This window comes from Plecotus auritus, assembly GCF_963455305.1.
Source record: "Plecotus auritus genome assembly, chromosome: 7".
Classification (NCBI taxonomy): domain Eukaryota; kingdom Metazoa; phylum Chordata; class Mammalia; order Chiroptera; family Vespertilionidae; genus Plecotus; species Plecotus auritus.
This window is the reverse complement of record NC_137774.1, coordinates 42,580,656-42,608,168: the sequence shown is the minus strand read 5'-3', so window position 1 is coordinate 42,608,168 and position 27,513 is coordinate 42,580,656. Positions and strand designations below refer to the sequence as shown.

The 27,513-nt window shown below is 41.4% G+C and overlaps 2 protein-coding genes across 4 annotated transcripts in view; one reads left to right on the top strand and one right to left on the bottom strand.

Moving 5' to 3' along the window:
- Positions 1-4,923, top strand: part of RABEP1 (rabaptin, RAB GTPase binding effector protein 1) — a 115,357-nt gene extending 110,434 nt beyond the window's left edge. For both annotated transcript variants that reach the window (XM_080678869.1, XM_080678870.1), the window contains 2 exons: positions 496-612; positions 2,310-4,923. In XM_080678869.1, coding sequence (XP_080534995.1) covers positions 496-612; positions 2,310-2,411 — 219 coding nt within the window. In that variant the 3' untranslated portion in view covers positions 2,412-4,923. The remainder of the gene's footprint in view (positions 1-495; positions 613-2,309) is intronic.
- Positions 4,924-5,118: 195 nt separating this feature from the next.
- Positions 5,119-27,513, bottom strand: part of NUP88 (nucleoporin 88) — a 33,619-nt gene continuing 11,224 nt past the window's right edge. Inside the window, exons 5-17 of one of the 2 annotated variants that reach the window (XM_080678868.1) lie at positions 25,539-25,715; positions 21,544-21,730; positions 20,909-21,056; positions 14,623-14,721; positions 12,971-13,061; positions 10,683-10,784; positions 7,429-7,587; positions 7,005-7,130; positions 6,829-6,894; positions 6,612-6,692; positions 6,211-6,337; positions 5,761-5,879; positions 5,119-5,364 (exon numbers count right to left, since the gene is read on the bottom strand). In XM_080678868.1, the coding sequence (XP_080534994.1) occupies positions 5,301-5,364; positions 5,761-5,879; positions 6,211-6,337; positions 6,612-6,692; positions 6,829-6,894; positions 7,005-7,130; positions 7,429-7,587; positions 10,683-10,784; positions 12,971-13,061; positions 14,623-14,721; positions 20,909-21,056; positions 21,544-21,730; positions 25,539-25,715 (1,546 nt within the window). In that variant the 3' untranslated portion in view covers positions 5,119-5,300. The remainder of the gene's footprint in view (positions 5,365-5,760; positions 5,880-6,210; positions 6,338-6,611; positions 6,693-6,828; positions 6,895-7,004; positions 7,131-7,428; positions 7,588-10,682; positions 10,785-12,970; positions 13,062-14,622; positions 14,722-20,908; positions 21,057-21,543; positions 21,731-25,538; positions 25,716-27,513) is intronic. The other variant, XM_080678867.1, reaches the window with a different exon arrangement.

Below are 27,513 nucleotides of genomic sequence, written 5' to 3'. Positions count from 1 at the left end.
TGCCATATATATATAATTTTTTTTTATTGATTTCAGGGAGGGAGAGGGGCGAGATAGAAACATCAATGATGAGAGAGAAGCATTGATCAGTTGCCTCCTGCACGCCCCCTACTGGGGATTGAGCCCACAACCAGGGCATGTGCCCTTGACTGGAATCGAACCCAGTACCTTTCAATATGCAGGCCAATGCTCTATCTACTTAGCCAAACCAGCTAGGGGTTAGCAGCTGCTGCTTGATGATTAGCCACTGTCACCAGGCTGCTAGGGGTGAGGGGAGTCGTGTGTGTGTGTGTGTGTGTGTGTGTGTGTGTGTCCGTGCGTGCAGCACTTGAATCCATTTTGATTCATTTTAGGGACCTCGAGCAAGTAGCTTAGGCAACTCGATACCCACCTTTCTTCTCTAGTAGTAGGAGACTACAGGTACCTAGATCTCCTAAGTGATTCTGACCTACGGCTCTTTGGCATTAATCTTCCTTTAAAACTTGTATTTTTTAGGTTACCATTGAACAACTAATGTTTGAAGAGAAGAACAAAGCTCAGAGGTTGCAGACAGAACTAGATGTCAGTGAACAAGTCCAGAGGGATTTTGTAAAGCTTTCTCAGACCCTTCAGGTGAGGCATTTGGGGAACCCTTAGAGCACCAAGGCACTTTAGGGGGTCCTGGTACCCAGGAGAACTCACCGCCCCTTGACTCGACCACTGACAATAGCTAACGCAGCCCAAACACCAGCCTGGTCATTCAAGCCAAAACCCAGGTGTGTACCTCGGACTTGTGCCCTTTTCCCTCTCTACCCTGTTGGTCCTTAAAAGTGCAAAGTCCTTGGAAGACCCTTCCCAATAAGGCCTAGCCCTACAGTTTTTCACCTCTTTGCCTTATACAGTAGGTCCTCGGGTTACATCGGAGATCCGTTCCTACGGTGCGACATAATGCGAATTTCGCCATAAGTCAGAACCCACCTACATAAGCACCTATGTCATTCACATGGAGCACATACACAGCAGTAATGAAGTGAAACAGTAAAAAAAAAAAATTAAAATATTAACAATTCCTGACCTTTACTTGTGGTAAATAATAAAAAACATAAAACAGCCCTAACCAGTTTGGCTCAGTGGATAGAACGTCGGCCTGCGGACTGAAGGTCCCAGGTTCGATTCCGGTCAAGGGCATGTATCTTGGTTGCGGGCACATCCCCAGTAGGAGGTGTGCAGGAGGCAGCTGATCGATGTTTCTCTCTCATTGATGTTTCTAACTCTCTATCCCTCTCCCTTCCTCTCTGTAAAAAATTCAATAAAATATATTTAAAAAAAACACAAAAAACATGAAACACATATGCACACACATCGAAATGAGGGAACTTTTTTTTTTTATAAATGGGAGATGGCGACGAAACAATGTATGTCAAGTCCGATGTAACCCAAGGACTGTCTGTATTTTATACTAGAGGCCAGGTTTGCACCATTGGGGTCCCTCTGCCTGGCCTGCGGGGATCAGTGGAACTCCGTGCCACCGCAGCCTGGCCTTACCTGCCAGCTCCTCAGGCTCCAGCCCACTGTCTACATCCATCCTGCACAGCACGAAGTAGTGCAAGAAGCGGCAGGCGGCAGGGGAGGAGCCTGAGCCCGGGCTGGGTGCTGCAGCGCTCCCGCTCATCCTGGCCCTGCTGAGCCTGCTGCTGCGGCCCCACACAGGCGCTTGTGGGGAGTGTCCATGGGAGAGGCTCACACCACCACAGCTGCGCTCGCCAGCTGTGAGCCTGGCATTTGGCGCCCGTTTGTCAGCTGAGTGGCATTCCCATTGTGGGAGCGCACTGACCACCAAGGGGCAGCTCCTGCAGAGTGTCTGCTCCCTGGTGGTCAGTGTGTATCATAGCTACCGGTCGGTCGTCCGGTTGCTTAGGCTATTATATATATAGATTCCATGTTCCAATGTATTTTAACTCCTTGTGGTTCCTTACCCACCGTACAGTAATCACTCTGGTAAGCATCATATCAGCCCCTGACTCCTGAGGCCCAGCTTAGCTTTGTCCTCCCCATAGACCCTACAGAGCTAGGTCCTCACACTGGGCCACAGTGGTCCACCACCACCTCCATGCTGCCTTGGCACCCAGTGAGCGCCTACAGTGACATTTAGTATATTGTGTTGAAATTCCCCCGCCCCACCACCAACACATCCATGGTCCCAGCACCTTACACTGGGTCTGCTCCACAGCAGCTTTTAGGAATTGCTCCATCTCCTCTAAAAGAATCAAAGTAAACTTCCGAAAATCTAGGCAGGAACCATGTGCACTTACCCTGTATTGTCTCTCCAGGTGCAGTTAGAGCGGATCCGGCAAGCAGACTCCTTGGAGAGAGTCCGGGCAATTCTGAATGATACCAAACTGACAGACATTAACCAGCTTCCTGAGACATGACACCTTCAAAGCAGGACTCTCGCCTGCACTTTGGGTTTTTAACTCATCTTTAGAGCAACATTAATTACTTACTCTTAACTAAAGAAGTCACAAAAAAGGAAGACTGGGGAAATGTGTTTCTAGTGGGAGAAGACTGTGCAGCACAGAACAGCAAACAGCCAGGCTAATTTGCAGCAAAAAGACCTTTCAAATGGGAACACTAGCGAGACCCCAGGCTTGACTCCAGCATATGTGGATCAGGTTCGGTGATGGAGAAAGTGCTGTTTCCTTGCCTATTTATCCAACATTTCCCTAAAGCACCATCCAGTAGTGTTCCTGTTCATAGATCTTGGAAGAGTTAATTTTTTGTTGTATAGAGTACATCAGTAACAGTATTCAGTTAGCAAGACACGTGTAGTATGCTGTATGAATATTTTATATTAAAATATGAAGTTTGAGAGCAGGCCATTGGCTAGTGACTGCATTTCCTAGCTCAGTGCTTTTTTAAAAAACTATCTTTCATTGGAGGATCTTAAATGCTACTGAAACTTGCCGGAGAATCAGAAGATGTGGCAAACAAAACCAAGAACTGAATTATGAGAATTTGAAAACTTAACTGGGGCTATACATATTGGAAATTGGGGTTAAAGGAAAAGCACAAGAAACTGTTTGAAAGCACTTTTTTGCTACTTGGATAAATTACGTGGGCCCACAGGTACCAGGGTCAAACTGAACTGGTACCACCTGCTCTTGAAAACTTTTAGTTATTGGATCAGTGGGAAAAGATACTATTAACTAAACAAGCTATGTCTGACAACATCTAGTATAAATTTATAAATCTGCTGCTTGCTTTTAACTCGAATCAATGGGCCGAAGTACTGTTTGTTTCAGAAGTGTCAAATACAAAATGGTGATAACTATGTTTGACAGGTACCAATTTTGTATTTTTCTTTTATAATTTAGACCTGGAGTGTGATAATGCTTATGAAGTTGGGAAAACCCCAGTCAGTCCATTCATCAGTTGGAAATCTGCTTTGTCATTCCTGTGAGGTTAGCTTTTCTTTGTGAAGAAAGCTTCAGTGAACAGGCTGCCTTGGCCGTATGGTGTTGCAGAAAGCACAGAGAACGGTTCCTGTTGGCTATTGACCTGCTGCAGGACTGTTAGCCAGTGGGAGCCTTCATGGTTTCATTCATGATAGAGATGGTTCAAAGGTAAAATTGTTTTCAAATTATTTTTGTGATTGGTGTTATATAACAGCAGGGTACTTGAAGGAACCTTGTGGTAATTAAAGTGAATTGTCATTGTTATAAATGAAGCTATTGTGGACTAGCCCGAAAGATCTTTACTTCTGTCTTCCATGGGACAAGATAAAGACTACATACCTCATTCCTTGGGTTATTGTTGTAGTCTTGCATTCATGATTATGAATTTAAAAGTAAATACTAATTATGGAAATAGTGCTACAGGCTTGCCATGCATGAAACATTATTTTAATTGGTTTACAGTTCCTTTTGTATAAAGTACTACTTGGTTTAGGTAAAGGAAACATTTATCCTCATTGAGTTACAGGGAATTTAATTCTGAAATACAATCTGTTTAAATGATGTAAGTGTAAGACTGTTTCCTTGGATTAGCCCTGAGCTAATTTGTTTCAGAATATTAAAATTGGCACTATAATTCAGGATGGATGGGTAATTTATAATCTTCCTGAACTAAACTATAGCTCCCAGGGAACTGCTCTGCTGAAACAAGCTTGCAGATGTTTTTCTCAGTAAGATGGTACTGGGCTAATAAAATCATGATTAGGGAACCACTGATGGATGGTCTCTACTTTGGCAGATGCAGACTGTTAGAACCCACTTTGTTAAAAAATATCCTAAAAAAACCCCAAACTGTTACTCTAGGTTTTGTTAACAATTTGTGTCTGATATGAAGCCAACATTGTGCTACTATCCTGGTAGGAAACACTTTAATCTGGGTTTTCTGTATAAATGGGAAACTGACTTAGAAGGCAGGATGTAGCCTGTCTGGACAAAAGAAAAGATCAGCTGGGTTTCACAAGTGTTCCTGTGCTTGTGTTCAGTCTGTACACACATTTTCTCACGCATGTCTAACATGATTTACCTCCTACCTGTTACCTGCCTTATGTGGCTTTCAGTTGGCAGTCACTCGGCCATTTCTAGGCAGGTGCAGTATTACCTTTCAGAACTAATATGGGAAGGTAGAAAAAGATTACCCACGGCTAACTGAGAACAAAATCATATACTGCATACAAAGTAATTTGTTTCTTTTTTCCTTTGAGATCCTACATTTGTACCTTGTACTCACTCGTAACTCATATTAGGACACAGTGTACAGCCAAACTGAGCTCTCAAAGGTAATACTGCCTGTCGAAGTGAGCCAGCAGTGGCCTTGCAGTTGTGGGTCCTGGGCTCGGCTCTAAGCAGATTTCAGTTGTAACCGTTTGTTAACTGTACTGAAGGTGTGCCCTTAAGAAGAAAGTGTTCAAATTAAAAAAGCTGCTGCCTAGTATACTGTGTGGCCTTTTCCTTTGAATCCCAAGTTCCTGACCCTTTTCAGAATCACATTTCTGGTGTTGGCACTTTAACATGCAGCTCTTAATCTTGTTCAACTGTGGAGAAAACTCAGAGTTCTTAGGCTTTTAAAAGAAATCCTAAGCCATTGCTGAACATAATCATCAACTTAAGCTTATATATAAAGCACATTCCAATTTTTAAATAAAAGCATTTATTCAATAATTAGAAAACAAGTATGAAAATGATGAACAATAACACCAAAGCTCATCCAAATGCCTCTTTATAAATTAGATAATGCTACTGGCTTGTTTTACAGTTTGAGCTCAAGCCTTCACTTGTGTTAACTTCAGGTGCGACTGTTCCCTGGTGGTGTCAGAAGTTGACATGATTTCGGATATCATTAATCTGCTTCACCATTTCTCTTATGTGTTCACCCCTGTAAAATCATAAAATCACTCACTTTTGGGAATAGAACAAATGAGTAAGCCATAAAGAATTTAAACTAGTTAGTAATGTTGAAATTAGAAGTGCTTTGCTAAAATTAACAGGTTAACATTTCAGATGGATAGTAATGGTGTTTACTACTTATTTAAGGCTAACAACAGTGGCAGATAGTATTTTAACATGTTCACTGGGGAATACACCTTGACCACACAACAAAATCATATTACAATGAAGTCATCTCTTAAGTCCTTTATCACATGGCTCCTATTCCAGTAAACTTGACATACAAATGCCAAGTAATGTCAGCTGGGCAGAGAAAGGCTCATTTTGGCATATTTATTGCAAAGAAAAAGCTACCTCATAACAGCAGATCGGCAATATTACTTACTCCTCCTTCAGGATGGACTGAATGCACTTCCGCTGGTAGGCACTAAGGGTAATGGTGGGTTTTTGAGGACTCAGTACCTTTTCCATCTTGCGCTGCTGATAGTCTTTTTTCATGGTAACCTTAAGTATCAAACAACATAGGTTTTTTGGCTGTGGTTTGCTACATGTTTTCATGGTATCTTATTACATTTTTAAATCAGTTTTTGTTGTTGGAAAGTATTACAGATTTCCCCCCCAACACATTTTCCCCCTCATTGACCCCCTCTTCCCCACTCCTGCCCCCTTCCCAGGCCTTCACTGCATTTCTGTCTGTGCCCATGGATTATACTTGTAAGTTCTCTAGTAAATCTCCCCACCTTCCCTGCCCCCTGAGAATTTTTTATATTTTATAAAATTATTTTTTACAGAACAAACATAAGTACAAAATTTAACAACCTATATTCATTCCTACCTGTTTGATGGCATTGCCCAAATGTCGAAGTTGATCAGGTATCAGCTGTAATTCTTTCTTCATGTCTCTCTCACTATCAGAGAGAACTGGAAGCTGAGAATGAAAACTGTGAAGTACTTTTTTCATCCTTTAAAAAAGGCAAGAAAACATCCCAGCTTAAGATCTCTGCTACTTAGGAATGAATCTGGTGCCTATGGAGGAGGCCCCACAGGATCGGGGGGAAAGCATCACTGCACTGTCTTCCCTAACGTGCCTCAGGAGAGGTGAGTGAGGAAGCCAGCTCCACCCTGCAGGCCTGGGAGAGCACTCCAGGACCGCTTCCCGTGGCGCTGTTAATATCTGAGCACAGAGTAGCACCAGTAGTACCTGAGCGGGGAACTGAATGTTGTACGACCACTGACCTGTTTGTGATATCTTCTTGTTTTTCCTTGGCTTCCTCATATTTGTCAGCTAAGCGCTCAGCCATTTCCCGCAGACTTTTCCTAATGGCAGAAAAAACGAGACTCTTAGGGTCCACCTTGATGGTGAAGCCAGCTAATGTGGTCTGGGATTTAGGGTGAGATACAGTTCCAGTCTTCTTGAGCCGTTGTTTTTTTCCTCCCCAATTTTGGCATTTACCTTTCCTCTCGACAATAATTGAGATCTTCAAGTTGTTTCTTTTTTTGGTCACATAGTAATTTGATCCTTCAAAAGCAAAAAGAAAAAAAGCAATGTAATGAGAAGCCAGGTCTAGGCCATTATACAGTGTCGGCTGCCCGCCAGGAGCTGGTGGTACGTGAGCAAAGGCCACCTACCTCCGCTGAATCTCCTCCTTAGCCAGGTCCTGTTTAAGAATGTACTGTTCTCTGAACACCTGGGTGGCTCTGCTGATGAGCTGAAGACATTCTTCGGGAGGAGGGGCTGTATCTTTTTCAGATGATCTTTAACAAAAAGTTTCTACCATTACTTTCCTTAGCTGAGTAAAACAACTAAAAATTGACTCAAGTCATAACTGCTTTTTTCCCTTTTTATACTTCCTGTTTATCATCATTTTCAAGTGCCTCTATATCCATTCTGTCTATTCACTAGCTGATTAAATATGCCCTATGTTTCTTCCAACTCCAACATAGTAAAAAGTATATGAAATTAAATAAACAGCTGAGGACAGACAGGATGAACAGTAATTGGGAAAATAGAGAAGGGAACCAGTTCTTAAAACCTATAACCTATATCCCATACTTCAAAAATGCTGGATTTGCAACATTACGTTGCAAAATGCTTCTTATATGCTTTTCAAAGGAATCCGGGGCTTCAGCTAGAATTCGGAGGGGAGACTCTGCCACTTCAACATCTCCTTGAGTACAAAGCAGGGGAGGAGACGCTGGATGGACTGTGCTTCTGCAAAATAAACAAAATCTACCATGAAGTCGCTCTCTGCATCAGAGGAAAGCATTAGCCACATCTGCCCAGAACATTGAGACTCTTAAGGAACTATCGAGTGGCACTGTGTGTGAGTACCAGGATGCACGTTTTTGCCATGAAGACAGCTCATTGGGGGACTACCCCCTATTCTATCAATGCTACCATTTGTCAAAGCATTTTGGGTCCCATCACTCCAAATTCTTTTTGTAAAAATCATGGCAGCACAGGGTATAAATTCATCACAAACTTTTCTACAAGGACTTGAAAGCCAGTTATAAGCCAGAGTCACAAATATAAATGAGTCACTCATTTCCTAGGTACAGTTTGGATTTGAGCAAAACCAATATTCACCCAGATAATCACTAAATACTGTACTTACTCTCTATATAACTTGACTTATAAAAATTACATTCATTCGAATATTACAAATATTCACAATGGAAATTTCAGAAAGCTTGAAAGACTTCAAAAGTTAACACCATTGCCCGAACTGGTTTGGCTCAGTGGATAGAGCGTCGGCCTGTGGACTCAAGGGTCCCAGGTTCAATTCTGGTCAAGGGCATGTACCTTGGTTGTGGGCACATACCCAGTAGGGAGTGTGCAGGAGGCAGCTGATCGATGTTTCTCTCTCATTGATGTTTCTGACTATCCCTCTCCCTTCCTCTCCATAAAAAATCAATAAAATATATTAAAAAAAATATTAAAAAAAAAATTAACACCATGGTGAGCAACTTACTCTGAATGCAACAACAATATTACACTACTAGAGGCCCGGTGCACAAAATTTGTGCACGGGGGTGTGTGTCCCTCAGCCCAACCTGCACCCTCTCCAATCTGGGACCCCTCGAGGGATGTCGGCTGCCTGTTTAGGCCCAATCCTGGTAGGATCGGGCCTAAATGGGCAGCCGGACATCCCTCTCACAATCCAGGACTGCTGGCTCCCAACTGCTCGCCTGCCTGCCTTCCTGCCTTCCTGATTGCCCCTAACTGCTTCTGCCTGCCAGCCTGATCACCGCCTAACCACTCCCCGGCCAGCCTGATTGCCCTTAACTGCCCTCTCCTGCAGGCCTGGTCAACCCTAACTGCCCTCCCCTGCAGGCCTGGTCCCCCCCAACTGCTCTCCCTGCAGGCCTGGGTCCCCCTGAACTGTCCTTCCCTGCAGGCCTGGTCACCCCAAACTTCCCTCTTCTGCTGGCCTGGTCACCCCTAACTGCCCTCCCCTGCAGGATTGATCACCCCCAACTGCCCTCCCTTGCAGGCCTGGTCCCTCCCAACTTCCCTCCCCTGCTGGCCTGATCACCACAACTGCCCTCCCCTGCAGGCCTGATCCCTCCCAACTGCGCCCCCCCGCCCGCCATCTTGTGTCCACATGGGGGCAGCCATCTTGTGTGTTGGAGTGATGGTCAATTTGCATATTACTCTTATTAGATAGGATAGAGGCCTGGTGCACGTGTGGGGGCCAGCTGGTTTGCCCTGAAGGGTGTCCTGGATCAGGGTGGGGGTTCCCTTGGGGCATGGGGTGGCCTGGGCGAGGGGCCTATGGTGGTTTGCAGGCCGGCCACGGCCCCCAGCGACCCAAGCGGAAGCCCTGGGATCTGGGATTTACTTCTCTTCTATAATTGAAACTTTGCAGCCTTGAGCAGAGGCAGGAAGGGCCGGCCAGGAAGTTTGGCTTCCTCCATCACTGGGGAAACCCAAGCCTCCTGCTCTCTCCATGGCAGCAGCCATTTTTGTTGGGATTAATTTATCTTCTATAATTGAAACTTTGTAGCCTTGAGTGGAGGCCTGGGCTGGCCAGGGTGTGCGGGAAGCTTGGATTCCTCCATTGCCCGGGAAACCCAAGCCTCCTGCTCGCTCCGTGGCCGCAGCCATCTTGGTTGGGTTAATTTGCATACTTGCTCCTGATTGGTGGGCATGGCTTGTGGGTGTAGCGGAGGCACAGTCAATTTGCATATTACTCTCTTATTAGATAGGATAGACAACCTGTATTTCAGGGAGTTAGCAGAAAACATGATTTGAATGTATCTAGATAACATTTCAGTTTTCTTTTCCTCTGGGATTCACATTTTTATTCTGAAGTAACCCAGTATGTAGATCTTATTTTACTAAAGGTAGGATGGGTTTTTAAAAATATGCTTGAGGCAAAAGGCAAAAAGGAATTTTTTCAGGCATTTTATTACTTTTGTTTATTCTTGCTAGAGTTTTTAGTCTCTTTTAGTGTAAGTAATACAAAATTGATAAGAGTTCTTTTGCTTTCCAAAGAGTGTAACTTATCAATCTTCAAAGAGCATGGGAGTTCCTTGAAGGATAGTAAATTAATGGCAGTATTTCAAACTATGTATCTAAAAGTACATACTTTGAAATGACACCAAGAGACTCGGGGAGCAGGGGTGCCAGTGTTCAACACTGGTGGCTTATTCCTGCCTTTATAAAACCCAGAATGACATTCCAGGGTTTCTGGAAAAACAAACAAAAAAACCCCGGTGCTTATAGCTTCATATGAGTGCTTTAAGAAGGAAGATTATGAGTTCAGCTATATACCACCTGACTTCCAGAGTTACACAGTCTATGACGTCCCTCTGAGCCTGGCAGAAATGGAGAAGTTCAAGTGTGAGCATGGACTTGGGAGTGAGAAAGCCCTGTACTATTTTTGCAGCCTGGCTCCATGTGTTACTTGAGCATTTAATGAACCTCTCGAGCCCTGTTTCCTTTTACAAGATGGGCACAATAGTGTTGTCCTTACTGGGCCACTCTGGTTACAGGAGAAAATGCATGTAACTGCCTTACTTTTAAGTCTGGCACATAGTTAGAACATGATAATCGCTGAATATAATTCATATTAATGGAGTTCACTATTTTAGTATGCTTTCCCATACTTTGAAATAAAGCGCTTGACTCTCAGGTGGCCAAGGAAGATATCATGCCTAAAACTAATCCTATTCTATCTTTCCAACCCTTATAAGAAGCCAAAGCATAATCCAAGTATCTTCAAGCCAGTTTCTAAGGGCATTTTCCCAGTTTAGATCTTGCAGAATTAGTAAGTTGTGTGAGGAATACAAAATGGTACTTACAATAAAGGCCTTATGAGGCATTCATAGGTACTGGTGATGCAGATCATCGTGGGCCCCAGGATGTCAGGGACAATCCAGAACCCTTGAATGGGAGCTGGCTGTCTGGAAACACACACAGGCACAGGGAAGTTAGAAAATGGCAAGTGCAGTGGATCCACGTGTAAGGACATGGCTGAGGTTCGCCGCCTTCTCTGGCCTGGGCTATCAGTTGCCTGGGACCTGCTCTTAGTGCAATAACCTCAAAGGTGCTGACCTGGAAATGTGTAATACTCACAGCTTTGACTGGTTTGAACACCTGTCACTTAGCAGCCTAGAGGCCATTGGACTTATAAGTCACTCAGGAACCCAGAGCCTCATGGTGCGCACTAACCTCAGCAGTTACCATGATTCAATGAAGTTTTAAGTGTCTTTCTCCCCAACTTGCACAGATGCCCCAGCTGTCTCTGCCTAGCCCAGATGAAGTGCTCAGAAACTACTGACTGAATTTCAGTCTATCTCACATGAAAAATCCAATGCAGCCCAACATCTGTCACAGGACTTCATTTCCAGCACAGAGCTTGCATCTCCCTCTTAGTCTTGGTTATTTCACTGAAGGAAATGTCTTTCCTGCCAACAGGCTACTCCACCTGCCCCAATGTTCATCCCACCCCCACAGTATACTTCTGCCCTGGACTGACCATGCCATTTCCTCTCACCTCTTCTGATCTCAACACTATAGTTTCAAAATCTCCTATTGTCTAATTACCCTCAGCTTATAAACATGCTCACATCTCTTCTATTCAAAACTCTCTCCACTATAATTTCAAGCTCCCCCTAACCTAGTTTTTCTTCCCTTCTCTTTACCTAGAATCAGCAGACTTTAAATTGTAACCTATAAGGGGGGAGGTAGGTAAGGGGGAGTCTGAGAGGTTAGAAATGTTGTATTTTATCTTTTCAGTGTGAAATCTACACACAGAAGAGTGCATACACTCTGTAACCACTATCCAGGCCACCAATCAGAATGCTGCCGCTGCCAGGACGCTGTTGCTACCTGATCCAGCCTTTCACTCCTTAGAGCTGTAACCACTATTCTGACTTTTATGATACTCATGCTCCTGCTTTGCTTCATCATTTTCCTATCTATGTGTTCCTTCTTAGGCGATACTTTTACCTGTTTAATTTTACCTATTTTTGAAATGTATGTAAGTGGAGTTTTATTATCTCTTTTCCCTGTTCACTTTTCACTCTGGTGCTCTCCTCCCCCATCTACCATTGTTTCCCTCCCAGTTCTAGATGAAGCCCCTGTACTGCCAAGTCTAGACTCATGACTCCTTCCTGCTGCTGCCCACTGCCTGCTCCCTGAAACACCCACTTCCTGGGCATCCTGACATCTTTTCCTTCAGGTTTCCTGTCGTCTTTCTGGCAGCCCTGGACTCAAGTTTCCTTCCTTGGCTAGGCTCCTCTATCTCGACTCACCGACTGTCAAAGTGTTGCTCAGACTCTCTTCACAGGTCTCCTCTACTCATTCTAGGCTCCTTTCTGAGTAACCCTAACCATAGACACATTCCAAAGCTGACAATTCCCACATCCATACTGTTCTAGCCCAGACCATCCAAACTCCAGACACACATGTCCAACAGCCTACTGAGTGCCTCCACTTTGGATGTGCCACAGGAACAGAAAACTCCAAGTGCCTCCATTAACACATCTCCATCCTCCCAAACATACTTTTGCCTATGTCCCACGTGTCTCCAAGGGACCACATCTACCCAGTTATCCCAGGTAGGAACTTGGGAGTCATTCTAGACACTTCCCTTTATTTACTCATCAAATATTTACTGAACATTGCTGAAGCATGTATGACAGCAATTATGCCGACAGGAGGGGACAGTGAATGGCAGGAAACAGATGTGGTCTCTGCTCTCATGAAACATACTCTAGCAGTGGTGACAGACATTAAACAAATACAGACACCACCTTGAATGTACTACAAAGAAAATGGCAGAACAACAGGAGAACCTCAGGTTAGACTGGGGAATCAAGGAACCCTTTCTGAAGAATTGGTACTAAGTTAAGTTCAGGAAGAATCAGTAGAGTTAGCCAGTGAAGACAGCAAACTACAGCTGCACGGGACAAGACCTTTCAGACAGAGGACACAGTATGTGAGGGTCCTGAGACGGGAGCTCTGGATAATCACTGGATGAACTGGTACTCTTAGGGGTGAGCTGCGTGTGAGTGTGATGCATACATGTATCTGGATTACTGGGGCAAACAACAGTTACTTGTATAGACAAGGAGTTGGTTCTTACCTGCATGGCAATGGCTTTGTACAAAGGATGTGTTCCACAAAGCATTTCTGTTCTGTAGCAAGTTCCTGTAAACTATCCTTATCTTCTTCATCTACAAAGGAACACATTATCCCATTACATAAATTGATGCACAAATGTCTCCATATCAAAATGCTGACAAATATTAAATGCAATTAAGTTCTTGTCTCAAACCATTGCTTCCTCTTTTTTTTCTTGGTTAATCCTCACCTGAGGATATTTTTCCCATTTTTTCTTTTTTCAGAGTGGAAGGGAGGAAGGTAAGTGGGGGGGGGGAGGGGGTGAAACATCAATGTGAGATACATCAATGGCTGCCTTCCAACATGTGCCCCAACCGGGAATTGAACCCACAACCTAGGTATCTGCCCTTGACCAAGAATCTAACCTATGACCCTTTGGTGTGCAAGCTGGTGCTCTAACCACTGATCAACACCAGCCAAGGCAAGTTTTTATTGTTTTAAGTTGTTTGTGGTGATTTATAATAGCAGCAATAGAAAGCTAATTCACAGAGCACTTGGTCTTCACCATGAAGTATGGCGTTAGCTGTGGATTTTTCATAGCTGCCCTTTATCAGTTTGAGGACGTGCCTTTCTATTACTAGTTTGTTGAGTATTTTTAACATGAAAGGCTATTAAATTTTCTTAAATGCATTTTCTTTATTAAGATAATCATGGTTTTTGTCCTTTATGCTATTGCTATGGTATATAATACATGGATTGATTTCTGGGTGTTAAACTACCCATGCATTCCTGGGATAAATCCCACTTAGTCATGGTATATGATGTTTTTTATATGTTGCTGGATTTGTTTTGCTAGTATTTTGTCGAGGATTTTTCTATCCATATTCATGAGAGATATTTGTCTGTAGTTTTCTTTTCTTGACATCTTTGTCTAGTTTTGGTATCGGTAATACTGACCTCATAGAGTTAGAAAATGTTCTCCTATTTTTTTGGAAATGCTTGTGAATAATTGATATTTATTCTTTAAATGTGAAGCCAGCTTGTCCTGAACTTTTCTTTTTAGGGAGTTTTGTTTACTAATTCAATCTCTTTACTTGAATACGTCTATTCAAATTTTCTACTTATTCTTAAGTCAGTTTTGGTAGTCTGTGTCTTTCTAGAAATTTGTCCATTTCATCTAAGTTATCTAATTGGCATACAGCTATTCTATTATAATCTTTTCTGTTTCTGAAAGATTAGGAGTAATAACGCCAATTTAATTCCTAACTGTCATAATATGAGTCCTCTCTTTTATTTTTGGTCAGACTGGCTAAAGGTTTGTCAACTTTGTTAATTTTTTCAAAGAACCAACTTTTGGTTTCATTAATTTTCTACTCCAAAATTACTTTTCTATTCCAAACTACTTAAAAATAAAAAGTTTTTATTGATTTCAGAGACAGAGGAAGGGAGAGATAGAAATATCAATGATGAGAATCCCTGATTGGCTGCCTCTTGCATACCTGCTACTGGGGAATTCAGCCTGAAACCCAAGCGTATGTCCTGACCAGGAATCAAACCGACGAACTCTTGGTGCATGGGACAATGCTCAGTCAACTAAGCCACACAGGCCAGGGTTTTTCCAAACTACTTTTTAATAGGATCTGTGAAACATACTGAAAAGCACAGAATACTCACCTGATGCAAGAAATTTATGAAGTTTATGAATCCAAGTTAGTCCAACACTATGTACACCAGCTTCATGAGTACAGTGATATCTTGAGGGACACTTGGGATCTGCAAATGGAATCATTAATGATATAAAGGAAGCCATTGGAAAACTAAAAATATTCACTCCAGCAGCCCAAAAACACGTTTTCTGATGAAAGTGATGGAAGATCAACAGGACATTTTTATTATGACTCTATGTTAGGGGGTTTTTGAAATTTTAAAATCTAAATTCAACTTTTAAATATATTTTAGGTGTTTTAAAAAGTATGATGAATAAACACAATGCAAATGCATTATTTTCTAAATATTAATGCAACAGAGTTCACCAAAATATAAACACTTGCTACCAGGTAATCATTTATGTCTTTCTGTCTACCTTTTTTTTTTAAAAAATATATTTTATTGATTTTTTTACAGAGAGGAAGGGAGAAGGATAGAGAACTAGAAACATAGATGAGAGAGAAACATCGATCAGCTGCCTCTTGCGCACCTCCTACTGGAGATGTGCCCGCAACCAAGGTACAGGCCCTTAACCAGAATCGAACCTGGGACCTTTCAGTCCACAGGCCAATGCTTTATCTACTGAGCCAAAACAGTCAGGGATCTGTCTACCTTTGTGCATTTATTTACAGGTATTCAAAATAAAATGATTAAGCATGATTATAGGTCTGCAGAAAACTTATGCACACATCTACTTAACATGAAATTGTTGAAGCAAGTGCACTCCTATAGCACAGGTACACTAAAAGACTTTCAGTTCTGTCATAAGACAGTAAGGCAGGTATGAAATGTGAAGCTTTACTTGTCTTGATAATGTTGACCCACAGGAAAGCTTAAGTTCTACTTCCAATTTTTGTTTGACAATCACTTATATTTATACTAAAAAATATGAGCAGCTGTGCCCTAGCTGGTTTAGCTCAGTTGATAGAGCACCAGCCTGTGGACTGAAGAGTCCCAGGTTTAATTCTGGTCAAGGGCACATGCCCAGGCTGCAGGCTCGATCCCCAGTAGGGAATGTGCAGGAGGCAGCAAATCAATGATTGTCATTATTGATGTCTCGATGTCTTTCTCTCTCTCTCTCTCTCTATTTCTATCTCCCTCTCCCTTCCTCTCTGAAATCAATAAAAATATATTTAAAAAATATATGATCAGTTGTTATGTAATTTTAATGAAATTTTCTATACTTCTTTTGAGCCCTAGTATCAGTAAGACCATTCTGAGACTAAAAGAGGAGTTCCTAAATACTGATTATTATTTACAAACTAGTGGGCCAGTGCACAAATTCGTGCACATTGAAAGGAAATTAGAAGAAATATTTTACTATTCGCACTTTCTCTATAATAGAAGTGTCAACCAAATTCATGATCAACAATGACAGATGGAAACACACACATGCAATTGGCTCCAGCGAGAGCTTTATGCGTATCGTGCATGCGTGAGTCAACTTAGCCTTTTACAGATATAGAATAAAGTTGCTTAATTAGACCTGCTTTCTGAGTTAGCTAAACTTTTTCCAACCCAGTGAAGCACCCCAACTTCTCTTTCAGGTAATTGTCAGCAACACAGCAATAAATATCAACACGAATCAGATTATTATTGTAGATCACGCAGGGAGAACAAAGGGTAAAATATTTAACTGCAGCAGTGTTTGACTATATTCTGTGCAGTGAGAAAACTTGAAGTTATTTTCAAGGTCCACCATTTCTTCTTTTCAGTCAGGTCACGTTTCTAAGATTTCTAAATCTCTGTTTTCTGGCTAATGAAAAGAAAATAGGATTCCACTGAGTCTCCTATCTACCTACTCCAGGACTTCTGTGAGGATCAAATGAGATGAGGTACGGGAAACTGCTTCACAGACATTTGGTTAAAGTGTGAAATATTTGCACCTGGTTATAAAGCAAGTCGTGTTCCTGGGCTGAAGAAACTGCAAGGAGGCTAGTTGTTGCTAGGGAGAGGAAGCCGGGCGTTGCTACATGACATCATTACCCGATGGACGCTTAGCTTTTATGTATATAGACATATATTTCTGTGACTCAAGATTTTAAAAATAATATTCGATAACTAAATCAAGATATGGAAATAAGTATACACTAAAGCTGATTTAAGATGGTAACTGTCATCCATAAGCCTATAAATTAAAAATCTCTTTTATCAGACAGCCTCACTTTCTTACTGTTGACTTTATAGTATGTACATGTTGTATAGTGGATGTTAAATTATTATTATCTGTTTTATATGCTGGGGTTCTGCATAATACTCTGAAAAAAGCATTGTGGGCTCTAGCTGGTTTGGCTCAGTGAAAAAAGCATTGTGCTGTAGGAAGTTTAAAAATTCCTGGTCTTCGGCAATCATCTCTCTGAACAATAAATATTGCAAAGCTTCTTTTCATCTGCCCGTATTTGAGACTTAAGGCTCAAATCATCTCATCAGGTCTACTATTATGTAGAATGGCATTTCAAAATGTGTCTGTTGTGCTAAAGTCAGAAAAATGTTAATATTGGGATGTAACAGAAATCTGTTCTAAAAAATGAGGCAACACTGGTACCTGAAGTAGGAAATTTTCTAGATACCCCCCAACATGTTATATGTAGTTATTTCACTTAGGTCATTAAAAAGATGAATGTTTCAGTGATTTTAATATGCCTTACATACAAATATGAACAAGTCAATAATTTATTAGTTACACATATGAGAATGTTAATTCTCAGAATAACTACAATAAAAATGCCTACATTTAAGATTTCTCAAAGATACATATCTGTACCTATTTTTTTAACTTTTTAAAAATTGATTGACTTTAGAGAGAGGGGGGAAGGAGAAAGAGAGAGGGAGAGAAAAGCATCAATTTGTTATTCCATTTATTTATGCATTCACTGGTTGATTCTTGTATGTGCCCTGACTAGGGATTAAACCCGCAACCATGGTATATCAAGATGACACTAACAAACTGAATTACCTGGCTAGGGCACATATGAAGTTTTATAAGGAAACCAATTCGTTTATAGGTTCAATTTCCTCATCTATAAAGCAAAGTCCAAGACTTAATATATTTAGACTATATCTCTCCAAATACTGTTTAATTAGACATGTCCAATGAGTTCTCTTTCCTCGTTTATTATATAAAGACCCCTTAAATGTTATGGCTATACTTTAATACAGAGTCAAACTCATTATTACCAAACCTACCCAAAATGGTTAGTGGGACTCTAAGCAGATTAAATCAGGCTGCTCTAACACTGAACTCCCTCTCTCCATACTGCACAGAAGAAAACTTTGAAAGGTACACCTAGTCATTCCAGGCTGAATAAACTTTTGTTCCTCATTCTTCACTGAGAAGACAAGATCTAGAGGAGACTCTGAGAAAGGGTGGAGGGGCAAATAAAATTACAGAATTTGTGTGTTAGAAGGGATCTTAAAGATATCTAATGTTATCCCTGTTGTTTTCAGACGAGAAAACTGAAGACCAGAGATTGAGTAAATGTCCAATACTACAGAGCCTATTAATGTTAGAGCTGTAACTAAAACCTAGGACACTCCAGACTTCTAGTCACACACTTCTTCCACTCAGCCACTCTGAACAACATGCTCTTTAACTGTCTCATCTGTTTACCCAAGACCTCCCTAGGTAAACAGAGATAAGTTGCCAGAATGCTCTGGAACCAACCAGGTAAATTAAAACAAAAGAAAAAAAGATAAAAAGGATAACATTCAAACTGGATCTGATTATAACAAGATGTGTTCTAAAAAAATGAAGATATTTTAAAGAGATACCTTAATATCATTATATTATAATTTGATTTTTTAAAGTTTGTATATCCTTAAGTATTTGAAGCATGAAATATCTACCTTTCACTGAACCAAGAAAAATTTACTGTTATAAATGTGGGTAGATCCAGACGAAAGACCACTATTTTCAAACTTGGAAAATTTGCTCAGTCTTTCTTGGATCTAAAGAGTAATGAATGACTAAAAGGACAAAAGAAGCCCATCGAATTTTTAAAGCCTGGAACAACAGAACAAATAAATTATACAAGGACAGTCTATGATAGTTTTAGTATAAATATAATAAAATAAAAGAATTAAATTTAGTGAATACTCAAAACACTAATTTGAAAAGACACATACACCCCTATGTTCACTGCAGTGTTATTTACAATAGCCAATATATGAAAGCAACCCAAATGGCCATCAATAGATGATGGAATAAAGAAGATATGGTACATAAATACAATGGAATATTACTTGGCCATAAAAGAATGAAATCTTACCATTTTTGGCAACATGGACAGACTGGGAGAAGGTGGAAAAAGACAAGTGTTGTATGACTTCACTTACATGTGGAATGTAAAGAACAAGCAAAACAGAAACAGACTCATAGATAAAGAGAATAAACTGCGGGTTGCCAGAGGGGAGGGAGATGGTTGAAAAAGATGAAGAGATGAAGAAAAACAAATTGGTAGTTATAGAATAGTCATGAGTATCTAAAGTAAAGTATAGGGAATATAATCAATAATATTGTACACACTTGCCAGAATGGCTACCATTAATAAATCAACAAGTGCTGGCAAGGATGTGGAGAAAAGGGAACCCTAGTACACTGTTGGTGGGAATGCAGACTGGTGCAGCCACTGTGGAACAGTAGAACTGCTGTTTAACCCAGAGATCCCATTTCTGGGAATATATCCTAAGAATTCCAAAACACCAATCAGAAAGGATATATGCAACCCTATATTCATAGCAGCATTATTTACAACTAGAGGCCCGTTGCAGGAAGATTCCTGCAAGAACAGGGCTTCCAGCGGGCTTCCCTACCGCCACCCCTCCCCTAGCTTTTCCTCCCACCGCTGCCCTGTGCTTTCCCTTCCCTCCTGCCACCTCTGCCCCCCACCCAGTGCTTTCCCTCCCGTCGCTGCTGCCCCGTGCTTTCCCTCCCACCGCAGCCCCACACTTTTCCTCCCGCTGCCTCGCTTTCCACTTTCCCTCCCTCTTCCTTCTATGCTGTCTTCAGTGTTCACTCCGTCTGCATATGCAAATTAACCGCCATCTTTCGTTTGGTTAATTTGCATACTCGCTCTGATTGACTGGTGGGCATAGCGGAGTGATGGTTAATTTGCATGTTTCTCTTTTATTAGTGTAGATAGCTAAGATCTGGAAACAGCCCAAGTGCCCATCAGTAGATGAGTGGATAAAAAAGCTGTGATACATGCCCTGGCTAGTGTGGCTCAGTTGGTTGGGCATCATCCCGTGCTCCAAAAGGTTGCTGGTTTGATTCCTGGTCAGTGACACATGCCTAGGTTATGGGCTCAATCCCTGGTACAGGGAGTGCAGGAGGCAGCTGATCAATGTTACGCTCTCAGATGGATGTTTCTCTCTCCCTCTACCTTCCTCTCTCTCTAAAAATCAATAAACTATTCTTAAAAAAAAAAAAAAAAAAAAAGCTGTGGTACATTTACACAATGGAATGCTTTGTGGCTGTAAAAGACAGATCTCTTACTCCTTGTGACAGCATGGATGGACCTAGAAATTATTACGCTAAGCAAAATACGCCAGTTAAAGAAAGATAAATATCACATGATCTCACTTATATGTGGAATCTAATGAACGAAATAAATTGATGAACAAAATAGGTCCAGAGGCATGGATGCATGGAACAGAATGACAGATCTCAAAGGGGAGGTGGGGGTGAGGGGACAGGAAGAGCTGAACCAAAGAACGTATTTGCATATATGTATAACTTATGGACACAGAAAATAGTGTGGGGAAAGTCTAGGGTGGAGGAGGGGGGACTGGGTGGACGGGGGAAAAGGCTGGAACCTGGGGGGCTTCCGTAATACTGTCATCAATTTTAAAAAATGTAAACAGAGCCTAGCCGGGTGTAGCTCAGTGGTTGAGCGTCGACCCAGGAACCAAGAGGTCACTGGTTTGGTTCCCAGTCAGGGCATATGCCCAGGTTGCGGGCTTGATTCCCAGTGGGGGGCGTGCAGGAGGCAGCCAATCAATGATTCTCTCTCATCATTGATGTTTCTCTCTCTCTCTCCCTCTCCTTTCCTCTCTGAAATCAATAAAAATATATTTTAAAAAAATGTAAACAGAAAAATAATGATGACGATACTGTAATAATTATCTGCCAATTGAATTATTAGGGGGTGGTGTAATTTTTTAAATTATATAAATGTCTAACCACATTGTTTAACCACCTGAAACTAATATAAAATAAATAAAATGTAAACTGTAATTGAAAAAAATACTTTACCTCTGTGAAGTTTGATTGGACAAGAGAAGTCGGAATCAAAGGGATCATCCTCTCCAGACGCCAGTTTCAGGGCAAGCTCCAACTCAACACACTCAAACACGTACAGAGAAGGAATAAGGTCGGCCCTGGAATCCCAGGACTTTTCTGACTGTAAAAAAGCATATTTTTAGTCTTTCATGTCTATGTGAAAATGTACACAATGAAAAACAGAAGCAAAAAGCTGGATCAAATAGTGCTTTCAAATTCTTAATTCCATCCCCTATTCTGACAGTGCCTTCATAGTCTTCAGAGAAAAAAGAAGTCTCCCTTCTTTTAGAAAGATAGGAATAATCAAGTTCAGAGAAGAGCTAAATCAGTGACTCAAAGGTTCTTTATATTTGTCACCAAAGATTGCCAATTTAGAGTCCAGAAAGAAATATGTAGGTTGGTGGATCAAGTAAGTTGGGCACCTTCTAACTTCTTCCCATTTAAGTTTTTAAGTGGGCTTCGATTAACTTTGAGTGTTCAATTTCCAAAATATATAGAGGTGTCAGATAAAAAATGAAATTCCTCATCTCTATTAAGCATTTATATTGGTACAGGATGTAAACTAGGTGCTGGAGATACAAATGTGCACACACACTAGGCTGACTTACTGTTTGGTCATCTTCTTCTTCCCCTTCCAGCACAACACAGTGATAGAGCATTCCTGACTCAGTAGCAATCACTAAGATGTTGGGGACACAGGGTAAGCAGAGTATAGCACAAGCGTCATAACCATAGTTATCTTCAGCTGCAGGATGCATGGGCAATGGACCTAACAGCTTTCCGATATTCCCAGGGCTAAAGAAAGAGTGAAACGTATTTGGGTGAAAAAATATTGGTGCTGTAAGCTTTATTCTCTTCTCAAAACATACTTACATAACAGCATATTAAACCATTAACTGTTATCTATGTCCTGATGACTCTCAAATTTTTTCTTCTGAAATGTTGCTTATCTTCAGGGCTCCAGACCCACATATTTAATTGAATTAGATAAATACATTTACTGAGAGCTACATGACACCCCCACAGAACTGACATTTAGCCAGAATTATTCTACCATGTGATAAGTGTAACAATGCAAAGCTTTACAGGTTACTGAGAAATATAGAAAGGTACAAAAAAAGTGTAAAAAAGGCATCTCAGTAAGATCAGTGGAGAAAGTATATTCTGGGAAGGGGTGATAAACACTCCAAGCTAGGGAGCAGCATATACAAAGTTCTGAGGCATGCAAGACAAGGAATTAATAAGAAGAAAACTGAGCTTAGTGTGATAGGAGGTGAAGTACAAAGTCCAAGGCAACAAAGAAGCAGTGAGGCAGATTTTCAGGACTGGCTTACAAAGCAGATGATCTCGTATGGCATGTTAGAGAGCTCAGAGTCTATCTACTGGGGGACAGTGTGTCACTAGAGGTTTAATCAAGGGGGATGGGGCTTCACTTTACTAAGATTCATCTGCTAGTGAGAGTAGTAAAGAGAATGACATGGAGAGGACCTTTAAGAATGATCCAGGCAAAAAAATGATGAGGGTCTGAAGCAAAGACAAGGGAATTGAGAGAAGGATGTATCAAGAAATTTTCATGTTAAAATCAATAGAATGTTGGGACTGGACTGGATGTAAGATAATGTAGATGACTTTTATGTTTGGGAATAAGGTTATTAGGTAGATCATAGGGTAGACAAATTAGGACCAAGTGGTAGGAGGAGGAAGGATAGACAGAGTAATTATGTTACACAAAAGTCTCCTGAGAGAGATCATGTGTGGAAGGCAGAGAACACTTCTGTCAAGGAGAATGCAATTAGTAGTGAAGCCTTAACATTCTGTAATCTATCAAACTCTTTAGTTTTTCTCATCTTTTTAATTTTGCACTCTCTCTCTTTCCTGTAACTACTTTAAAAAAACAACAACACTTGACGGGGGGGAGGAGATATATGTACTACCATATGTAACACTTCCTATCTAATAAAAGAGTAATATGCAAATTAACCATCACTCCGCTACACCCACAAGCCATGCCCACAAGCCAATCAGGAGCGAGTATGCGAATTAACCCCAACCAAGATGGCTGCGGCCATGGAGCGAGCAGGAGGGAGGCTTGGGTTTCCCCGGCGATGGAGGAAGCCAAGCTTTCTGCACACCCTGGCTGGCCGAGGCCTGCGCTCAAGACTACAAAGTTTCAATTATAGAAGATAAATAAATACCAACAAAAATGGCGGCAGCCACGGAGCTGGAGAGAGCAGGAGACTTGAGTTGCCCCCAGCGATGGAGGAAGCCAAGCTTCTGCAGCCCTGGCCTGTCTTGGCCTCCGCTTAACGCTACAAAGTTTCAATTATAGAAGATAAATAAATCTCAACAGAAATGGCTATGGCCATGGAGTGAGCAGGAGGCTTGGCTCCGCTCAAGGCTACACAGTTTCAATTGTAGAAGATAAATAAATCCCAGATACCAGGGCCTTCGCTTGGGTCGCTGGGGGGCGTGGCCGGCCTGCAAACCACCACAGGCCCCTTGCCCAGGCTGCCCCACACCCCAAGGGAACCCCCACCCTTGCCTGGGACACCCTTCAGGGCAAACCAGCTGGCCCCCACCCATGCACCAGGCCTCTAACCTATCTAATAAGAGTAATATGCAGATTGACCATCACTCCAACACACAAGATGGCTGCCCCCATGTGGTCAAAGATGACTGCCCCCATGTGGACACAAGAGGCCACCACAAGATGGCCAGCAGGAGAGGACAGTTGGGAGGGACCAGGCCTGCAAGGGAGGGCAGTTGTGGGCGATCAGGCCAGCAGGGGAGGGTAGTTGGGAGGGACCAGGCCTGCAAGGGAAGGCAGTTGGGGGCGATCAAGCCTGCAGGGGAGGGCAGTTAGGGGTGACCAGGCCAGCAGAGGAGGGAAGTTGGGGGTGACCGGGCCTGCAGGGAAGGGCAGTTAGGGGCAAACAGGCTGGCAGGGGAGCAGTTAGGCATCAATCAGGCTGGCAGGGGAGTGGTTAGGGGGTGATTAGGCTGGCAGGCAGAAGCTGTTAGGGGCAATCAGGAAGGCAGGCAGGCGAGCAGCTGGGAGCCAGCAGTCCTGGATTGTGAGAGGGATGTCCGACTGCCCGTTTAGACCCGATCCCTCGAGGGGTCCCAGATTGGAGAGGGTGCAGGCTGGGCTGAGGGACCACCCCCCCCGCCCCGTGCACGAATTTCGTGCACTAGGCCTCTAGTAAACAATAGAAAAAACAAAACACTTAATTTATTGAGGTGACGTTGGTTAATAAAATTATATGGGTTTCAGATGTACAATTCTATTATATCATCTTTCCCCCAAATTAGCTGCCCTTCCTGATCTCCGTATTTGTTAATGGCTCACTACCATAGCCAAACAATAACTACGTCTTCCTTTGTAGTATCTGCTATGTTCATTTCTCCCTTTGCTTTACAACCATTGCAGTTCAAACTCTTGTAGACTTCAAGATAAATTTTACAACAGCTTCTTTAAAAGTCTCTCTGAAAAACAAAAACAAAAACAAATGCCTGGCCAGTGTGGCTCAGTGTTGGAGCTTCGACCAATGAACCAGGAGGTCATGGTTTGATTCCTGATCAGAGCACATGCCCAGGTTGCAGGCTCAATCCCAAGTATGGGGCATGCAGGCAGTGGTGGATCAATGATTATTTCTCATCATTGATGTTTCTATCTCTCTCCCTCTCCCTGAAATCAATTTAAAAAAAAATTAAAAAAAGAAGTCTCTCTGCTCCATTCACTTCCCTAACCATTTATTTTATCTTCTCCTGCTGAGAAACCATCACTACATTCTTACTACCTCATTCCTACAGAAAAGACCCACATTCCTTAATTAGGTGTTTAAATCCCTAAAATTTTCCCTGGGCAGATATTTCTAGCTTTATCATTTAATTTTCCCTACCAGAATCCTCTGCTCTAGCCCCAAATGTCTCATCATTGAACCTTGAATGACACATTTTTTACTTTCATATTCTACTTCATGCTTCCCTGGTAATTAAAATGCTCTTACCCTTTCTTGATGCTTCATTTAATCCCGCATTAGACCTTTAAGTCCCATATAACATCAGTGCTTCTCAATGAAAATTTCTATAACTTCTTCATTCAGAACAATCTCTCCTTCTTCTGGGTTCTTACTGTCTTTGTACTGATGTGGTAATTATCTTTTTTTGTGTATGTATGTATTTTTCCCACAGTTGGGACATAAGATACCAGATTACCATGTCTAACCACCCCCACAATATCTTGTTCATATATGATACACAATGAATACTTCTTTGGTTGACTAGACTTTGTGAAAACAAATTCAGTCTTATCTTAAGTGATTATCCAAGAATTCTATCGCATTTTCCAATATTAATATGAGTAAATGAAAGGTCCTATGATCTGTACCAGATCTTTCTCCAAATTGTGCAAGCCAAGCATCAAAGGGCTGCAACACCTTCCACAATTCAAAAACATAGATCCCACGTCAAACCATGACAATAAATAAGTAAGTAAGTAACTCCAACTATGACAATAAATAAGTAAATAAGTCGAACTATGACAATCTCTACTGGAGCACAAGCTGGGCTTTCATTTAGGTGGGTCACTTCCTCAACTTACCTGTGTAACAGACTAACGTATGTAAGGAAAGTCTCCCCATTCTCATATAAGATGTACAGTGGGTATGCCACTACTTCATCTTTGCCTTTTTGTCCAAAAATATTCTTTGGGATGGCTGCCAATGGCCCAAAGTCAAATGCAACTGCTGTTTCTCCTAGAGATGCGGTATATGCCCTCCTGAAAAGAGATTTAAAAATCAACTTGAAAAAAAAATCAAAATGTCCAATAATAGGAGGTGGGATAGAAGTCTAGTCAACCAATAGAGAATAGCAAAAACTATGATTATGAAGAATGTGAAACAACACCGGAAAATCCTAATAAAATTAAGTGAAGAAGGCCATAAAATTATATAATGCTAATTTAATTATAAAGATACACAAATAGTAAAAATATACACATAGAGACATGCACAAACACAAATAAGAAACAGGAAGAAAACATGAAAACTTCAATAGTTACACCTGAATAGTAGGATGCATTTACTCCACAAATATTTACTAAGTATCTACTCTGTGCCAGGTACTGTTGCAAGTTCTAGGAATACACCAGTGAATTAAACAAGGCCCTGCTCTTTAGTAACAGAGACGTACAACAGACAAGAAGTAAACACATAACACAAAGTCAGAAAATGATGCTATGAAGAAAAATAAAGTAGGGTAAGTGGGTATTGATGGAGGTGCTATTTTTTAGAGGAGGTGGTCTGAAAAGGATTCTGGTAAGGTGATATTTGAGACTTTAAGGAAGTAAGGGAGCACATCTGGGTTAAATAGGGAAGGAGCAGTTGAGGCAGAGGGAAGGACACATGCAAGGCTCTAAGGTGGGAAGGTGGTTAATGATGTCTAAGGAATGGCAAAGAGACCAAGGTGGTTAAAGAGCCAAGGCACAGAGGGAGAAATGAAGCTGGAGAGGGGGCAGTCAATGGAGTATGGAGAGCAAGACAGTAGAATGATCTGATTTATACCCAAAGTATCACTCTGGCTGCTATATTGAGTTCAGACAATAGGAGACTACAAAAGATTTCATTTTCTTAATACTTCACTGTAGTTTTCCCAATTTTCTATAATAAATATACATTATCTTTATAATCAGAAAAGTCAAATGATAAAACATGCTGTTTTTAAAATTTTTAAATTTAGTGTAACTGATTATTCAAAAGGATTCCAGTGTAATACAAGGTTAATGAATATGGTTAAAATAAAACCACAATTTCACATAGATGAGAATCAACAACATTCTAAGTAAGGTATTTTAAGTACCATATCGTAGCCTTTTTTATCACATGGAAAGGTATATGGTTATCAGGAAGCTAAAAATGATAAATCCCAATATCCAGAATAAAAGGACTGCGTGAGTTAAACTAAAAAATTAAGACAATAAATGGGAACAAACAGACATAGAAATTAAAGAGACTTAAACTCCCAAGCCATTAAAACTTAGTGGGAACTTAACAAATTTAGTAATAGTTCTAATTATCTATCTAATAATGATAACTGGTATCAATTAATAAGGACTTATCTGTGCCAAGACCCATGCTAAGTACTTTTAATGCATCTCATTTATTCTGCACAATAATCCTAATAAATGAGCACTATTATTATTTTTTATATTTGTGGAATAATAATGGAAATGAAGCTTAATGCAATTGAATAACTTGCTCAAATGCCATAGCTGACAAGTGGAAGAGCTGAGATTAGAAGCTAGTTGCGTTGACACCAGAACCAAAGCAAAGCTCTGAACAACTGCATGGCTCTCTTGCCTCTCATCTAGACAATGTGTCTGTCAGAAGAAGGTGATAAGCTATGAACACATTGCAGGGAGAAAATGTCCTGACACCAGAACAGGGCCTATCACCTCTCAGAGGCAGTTATTTCCCTATTGTGGAGATGGACACACTGAAATTGCAGTAGCTGCTTCTGTAAGACATGAAAATCATTTAACTGAAACTTTCAATCCTGGGGCTATCAAAGAGGATCAA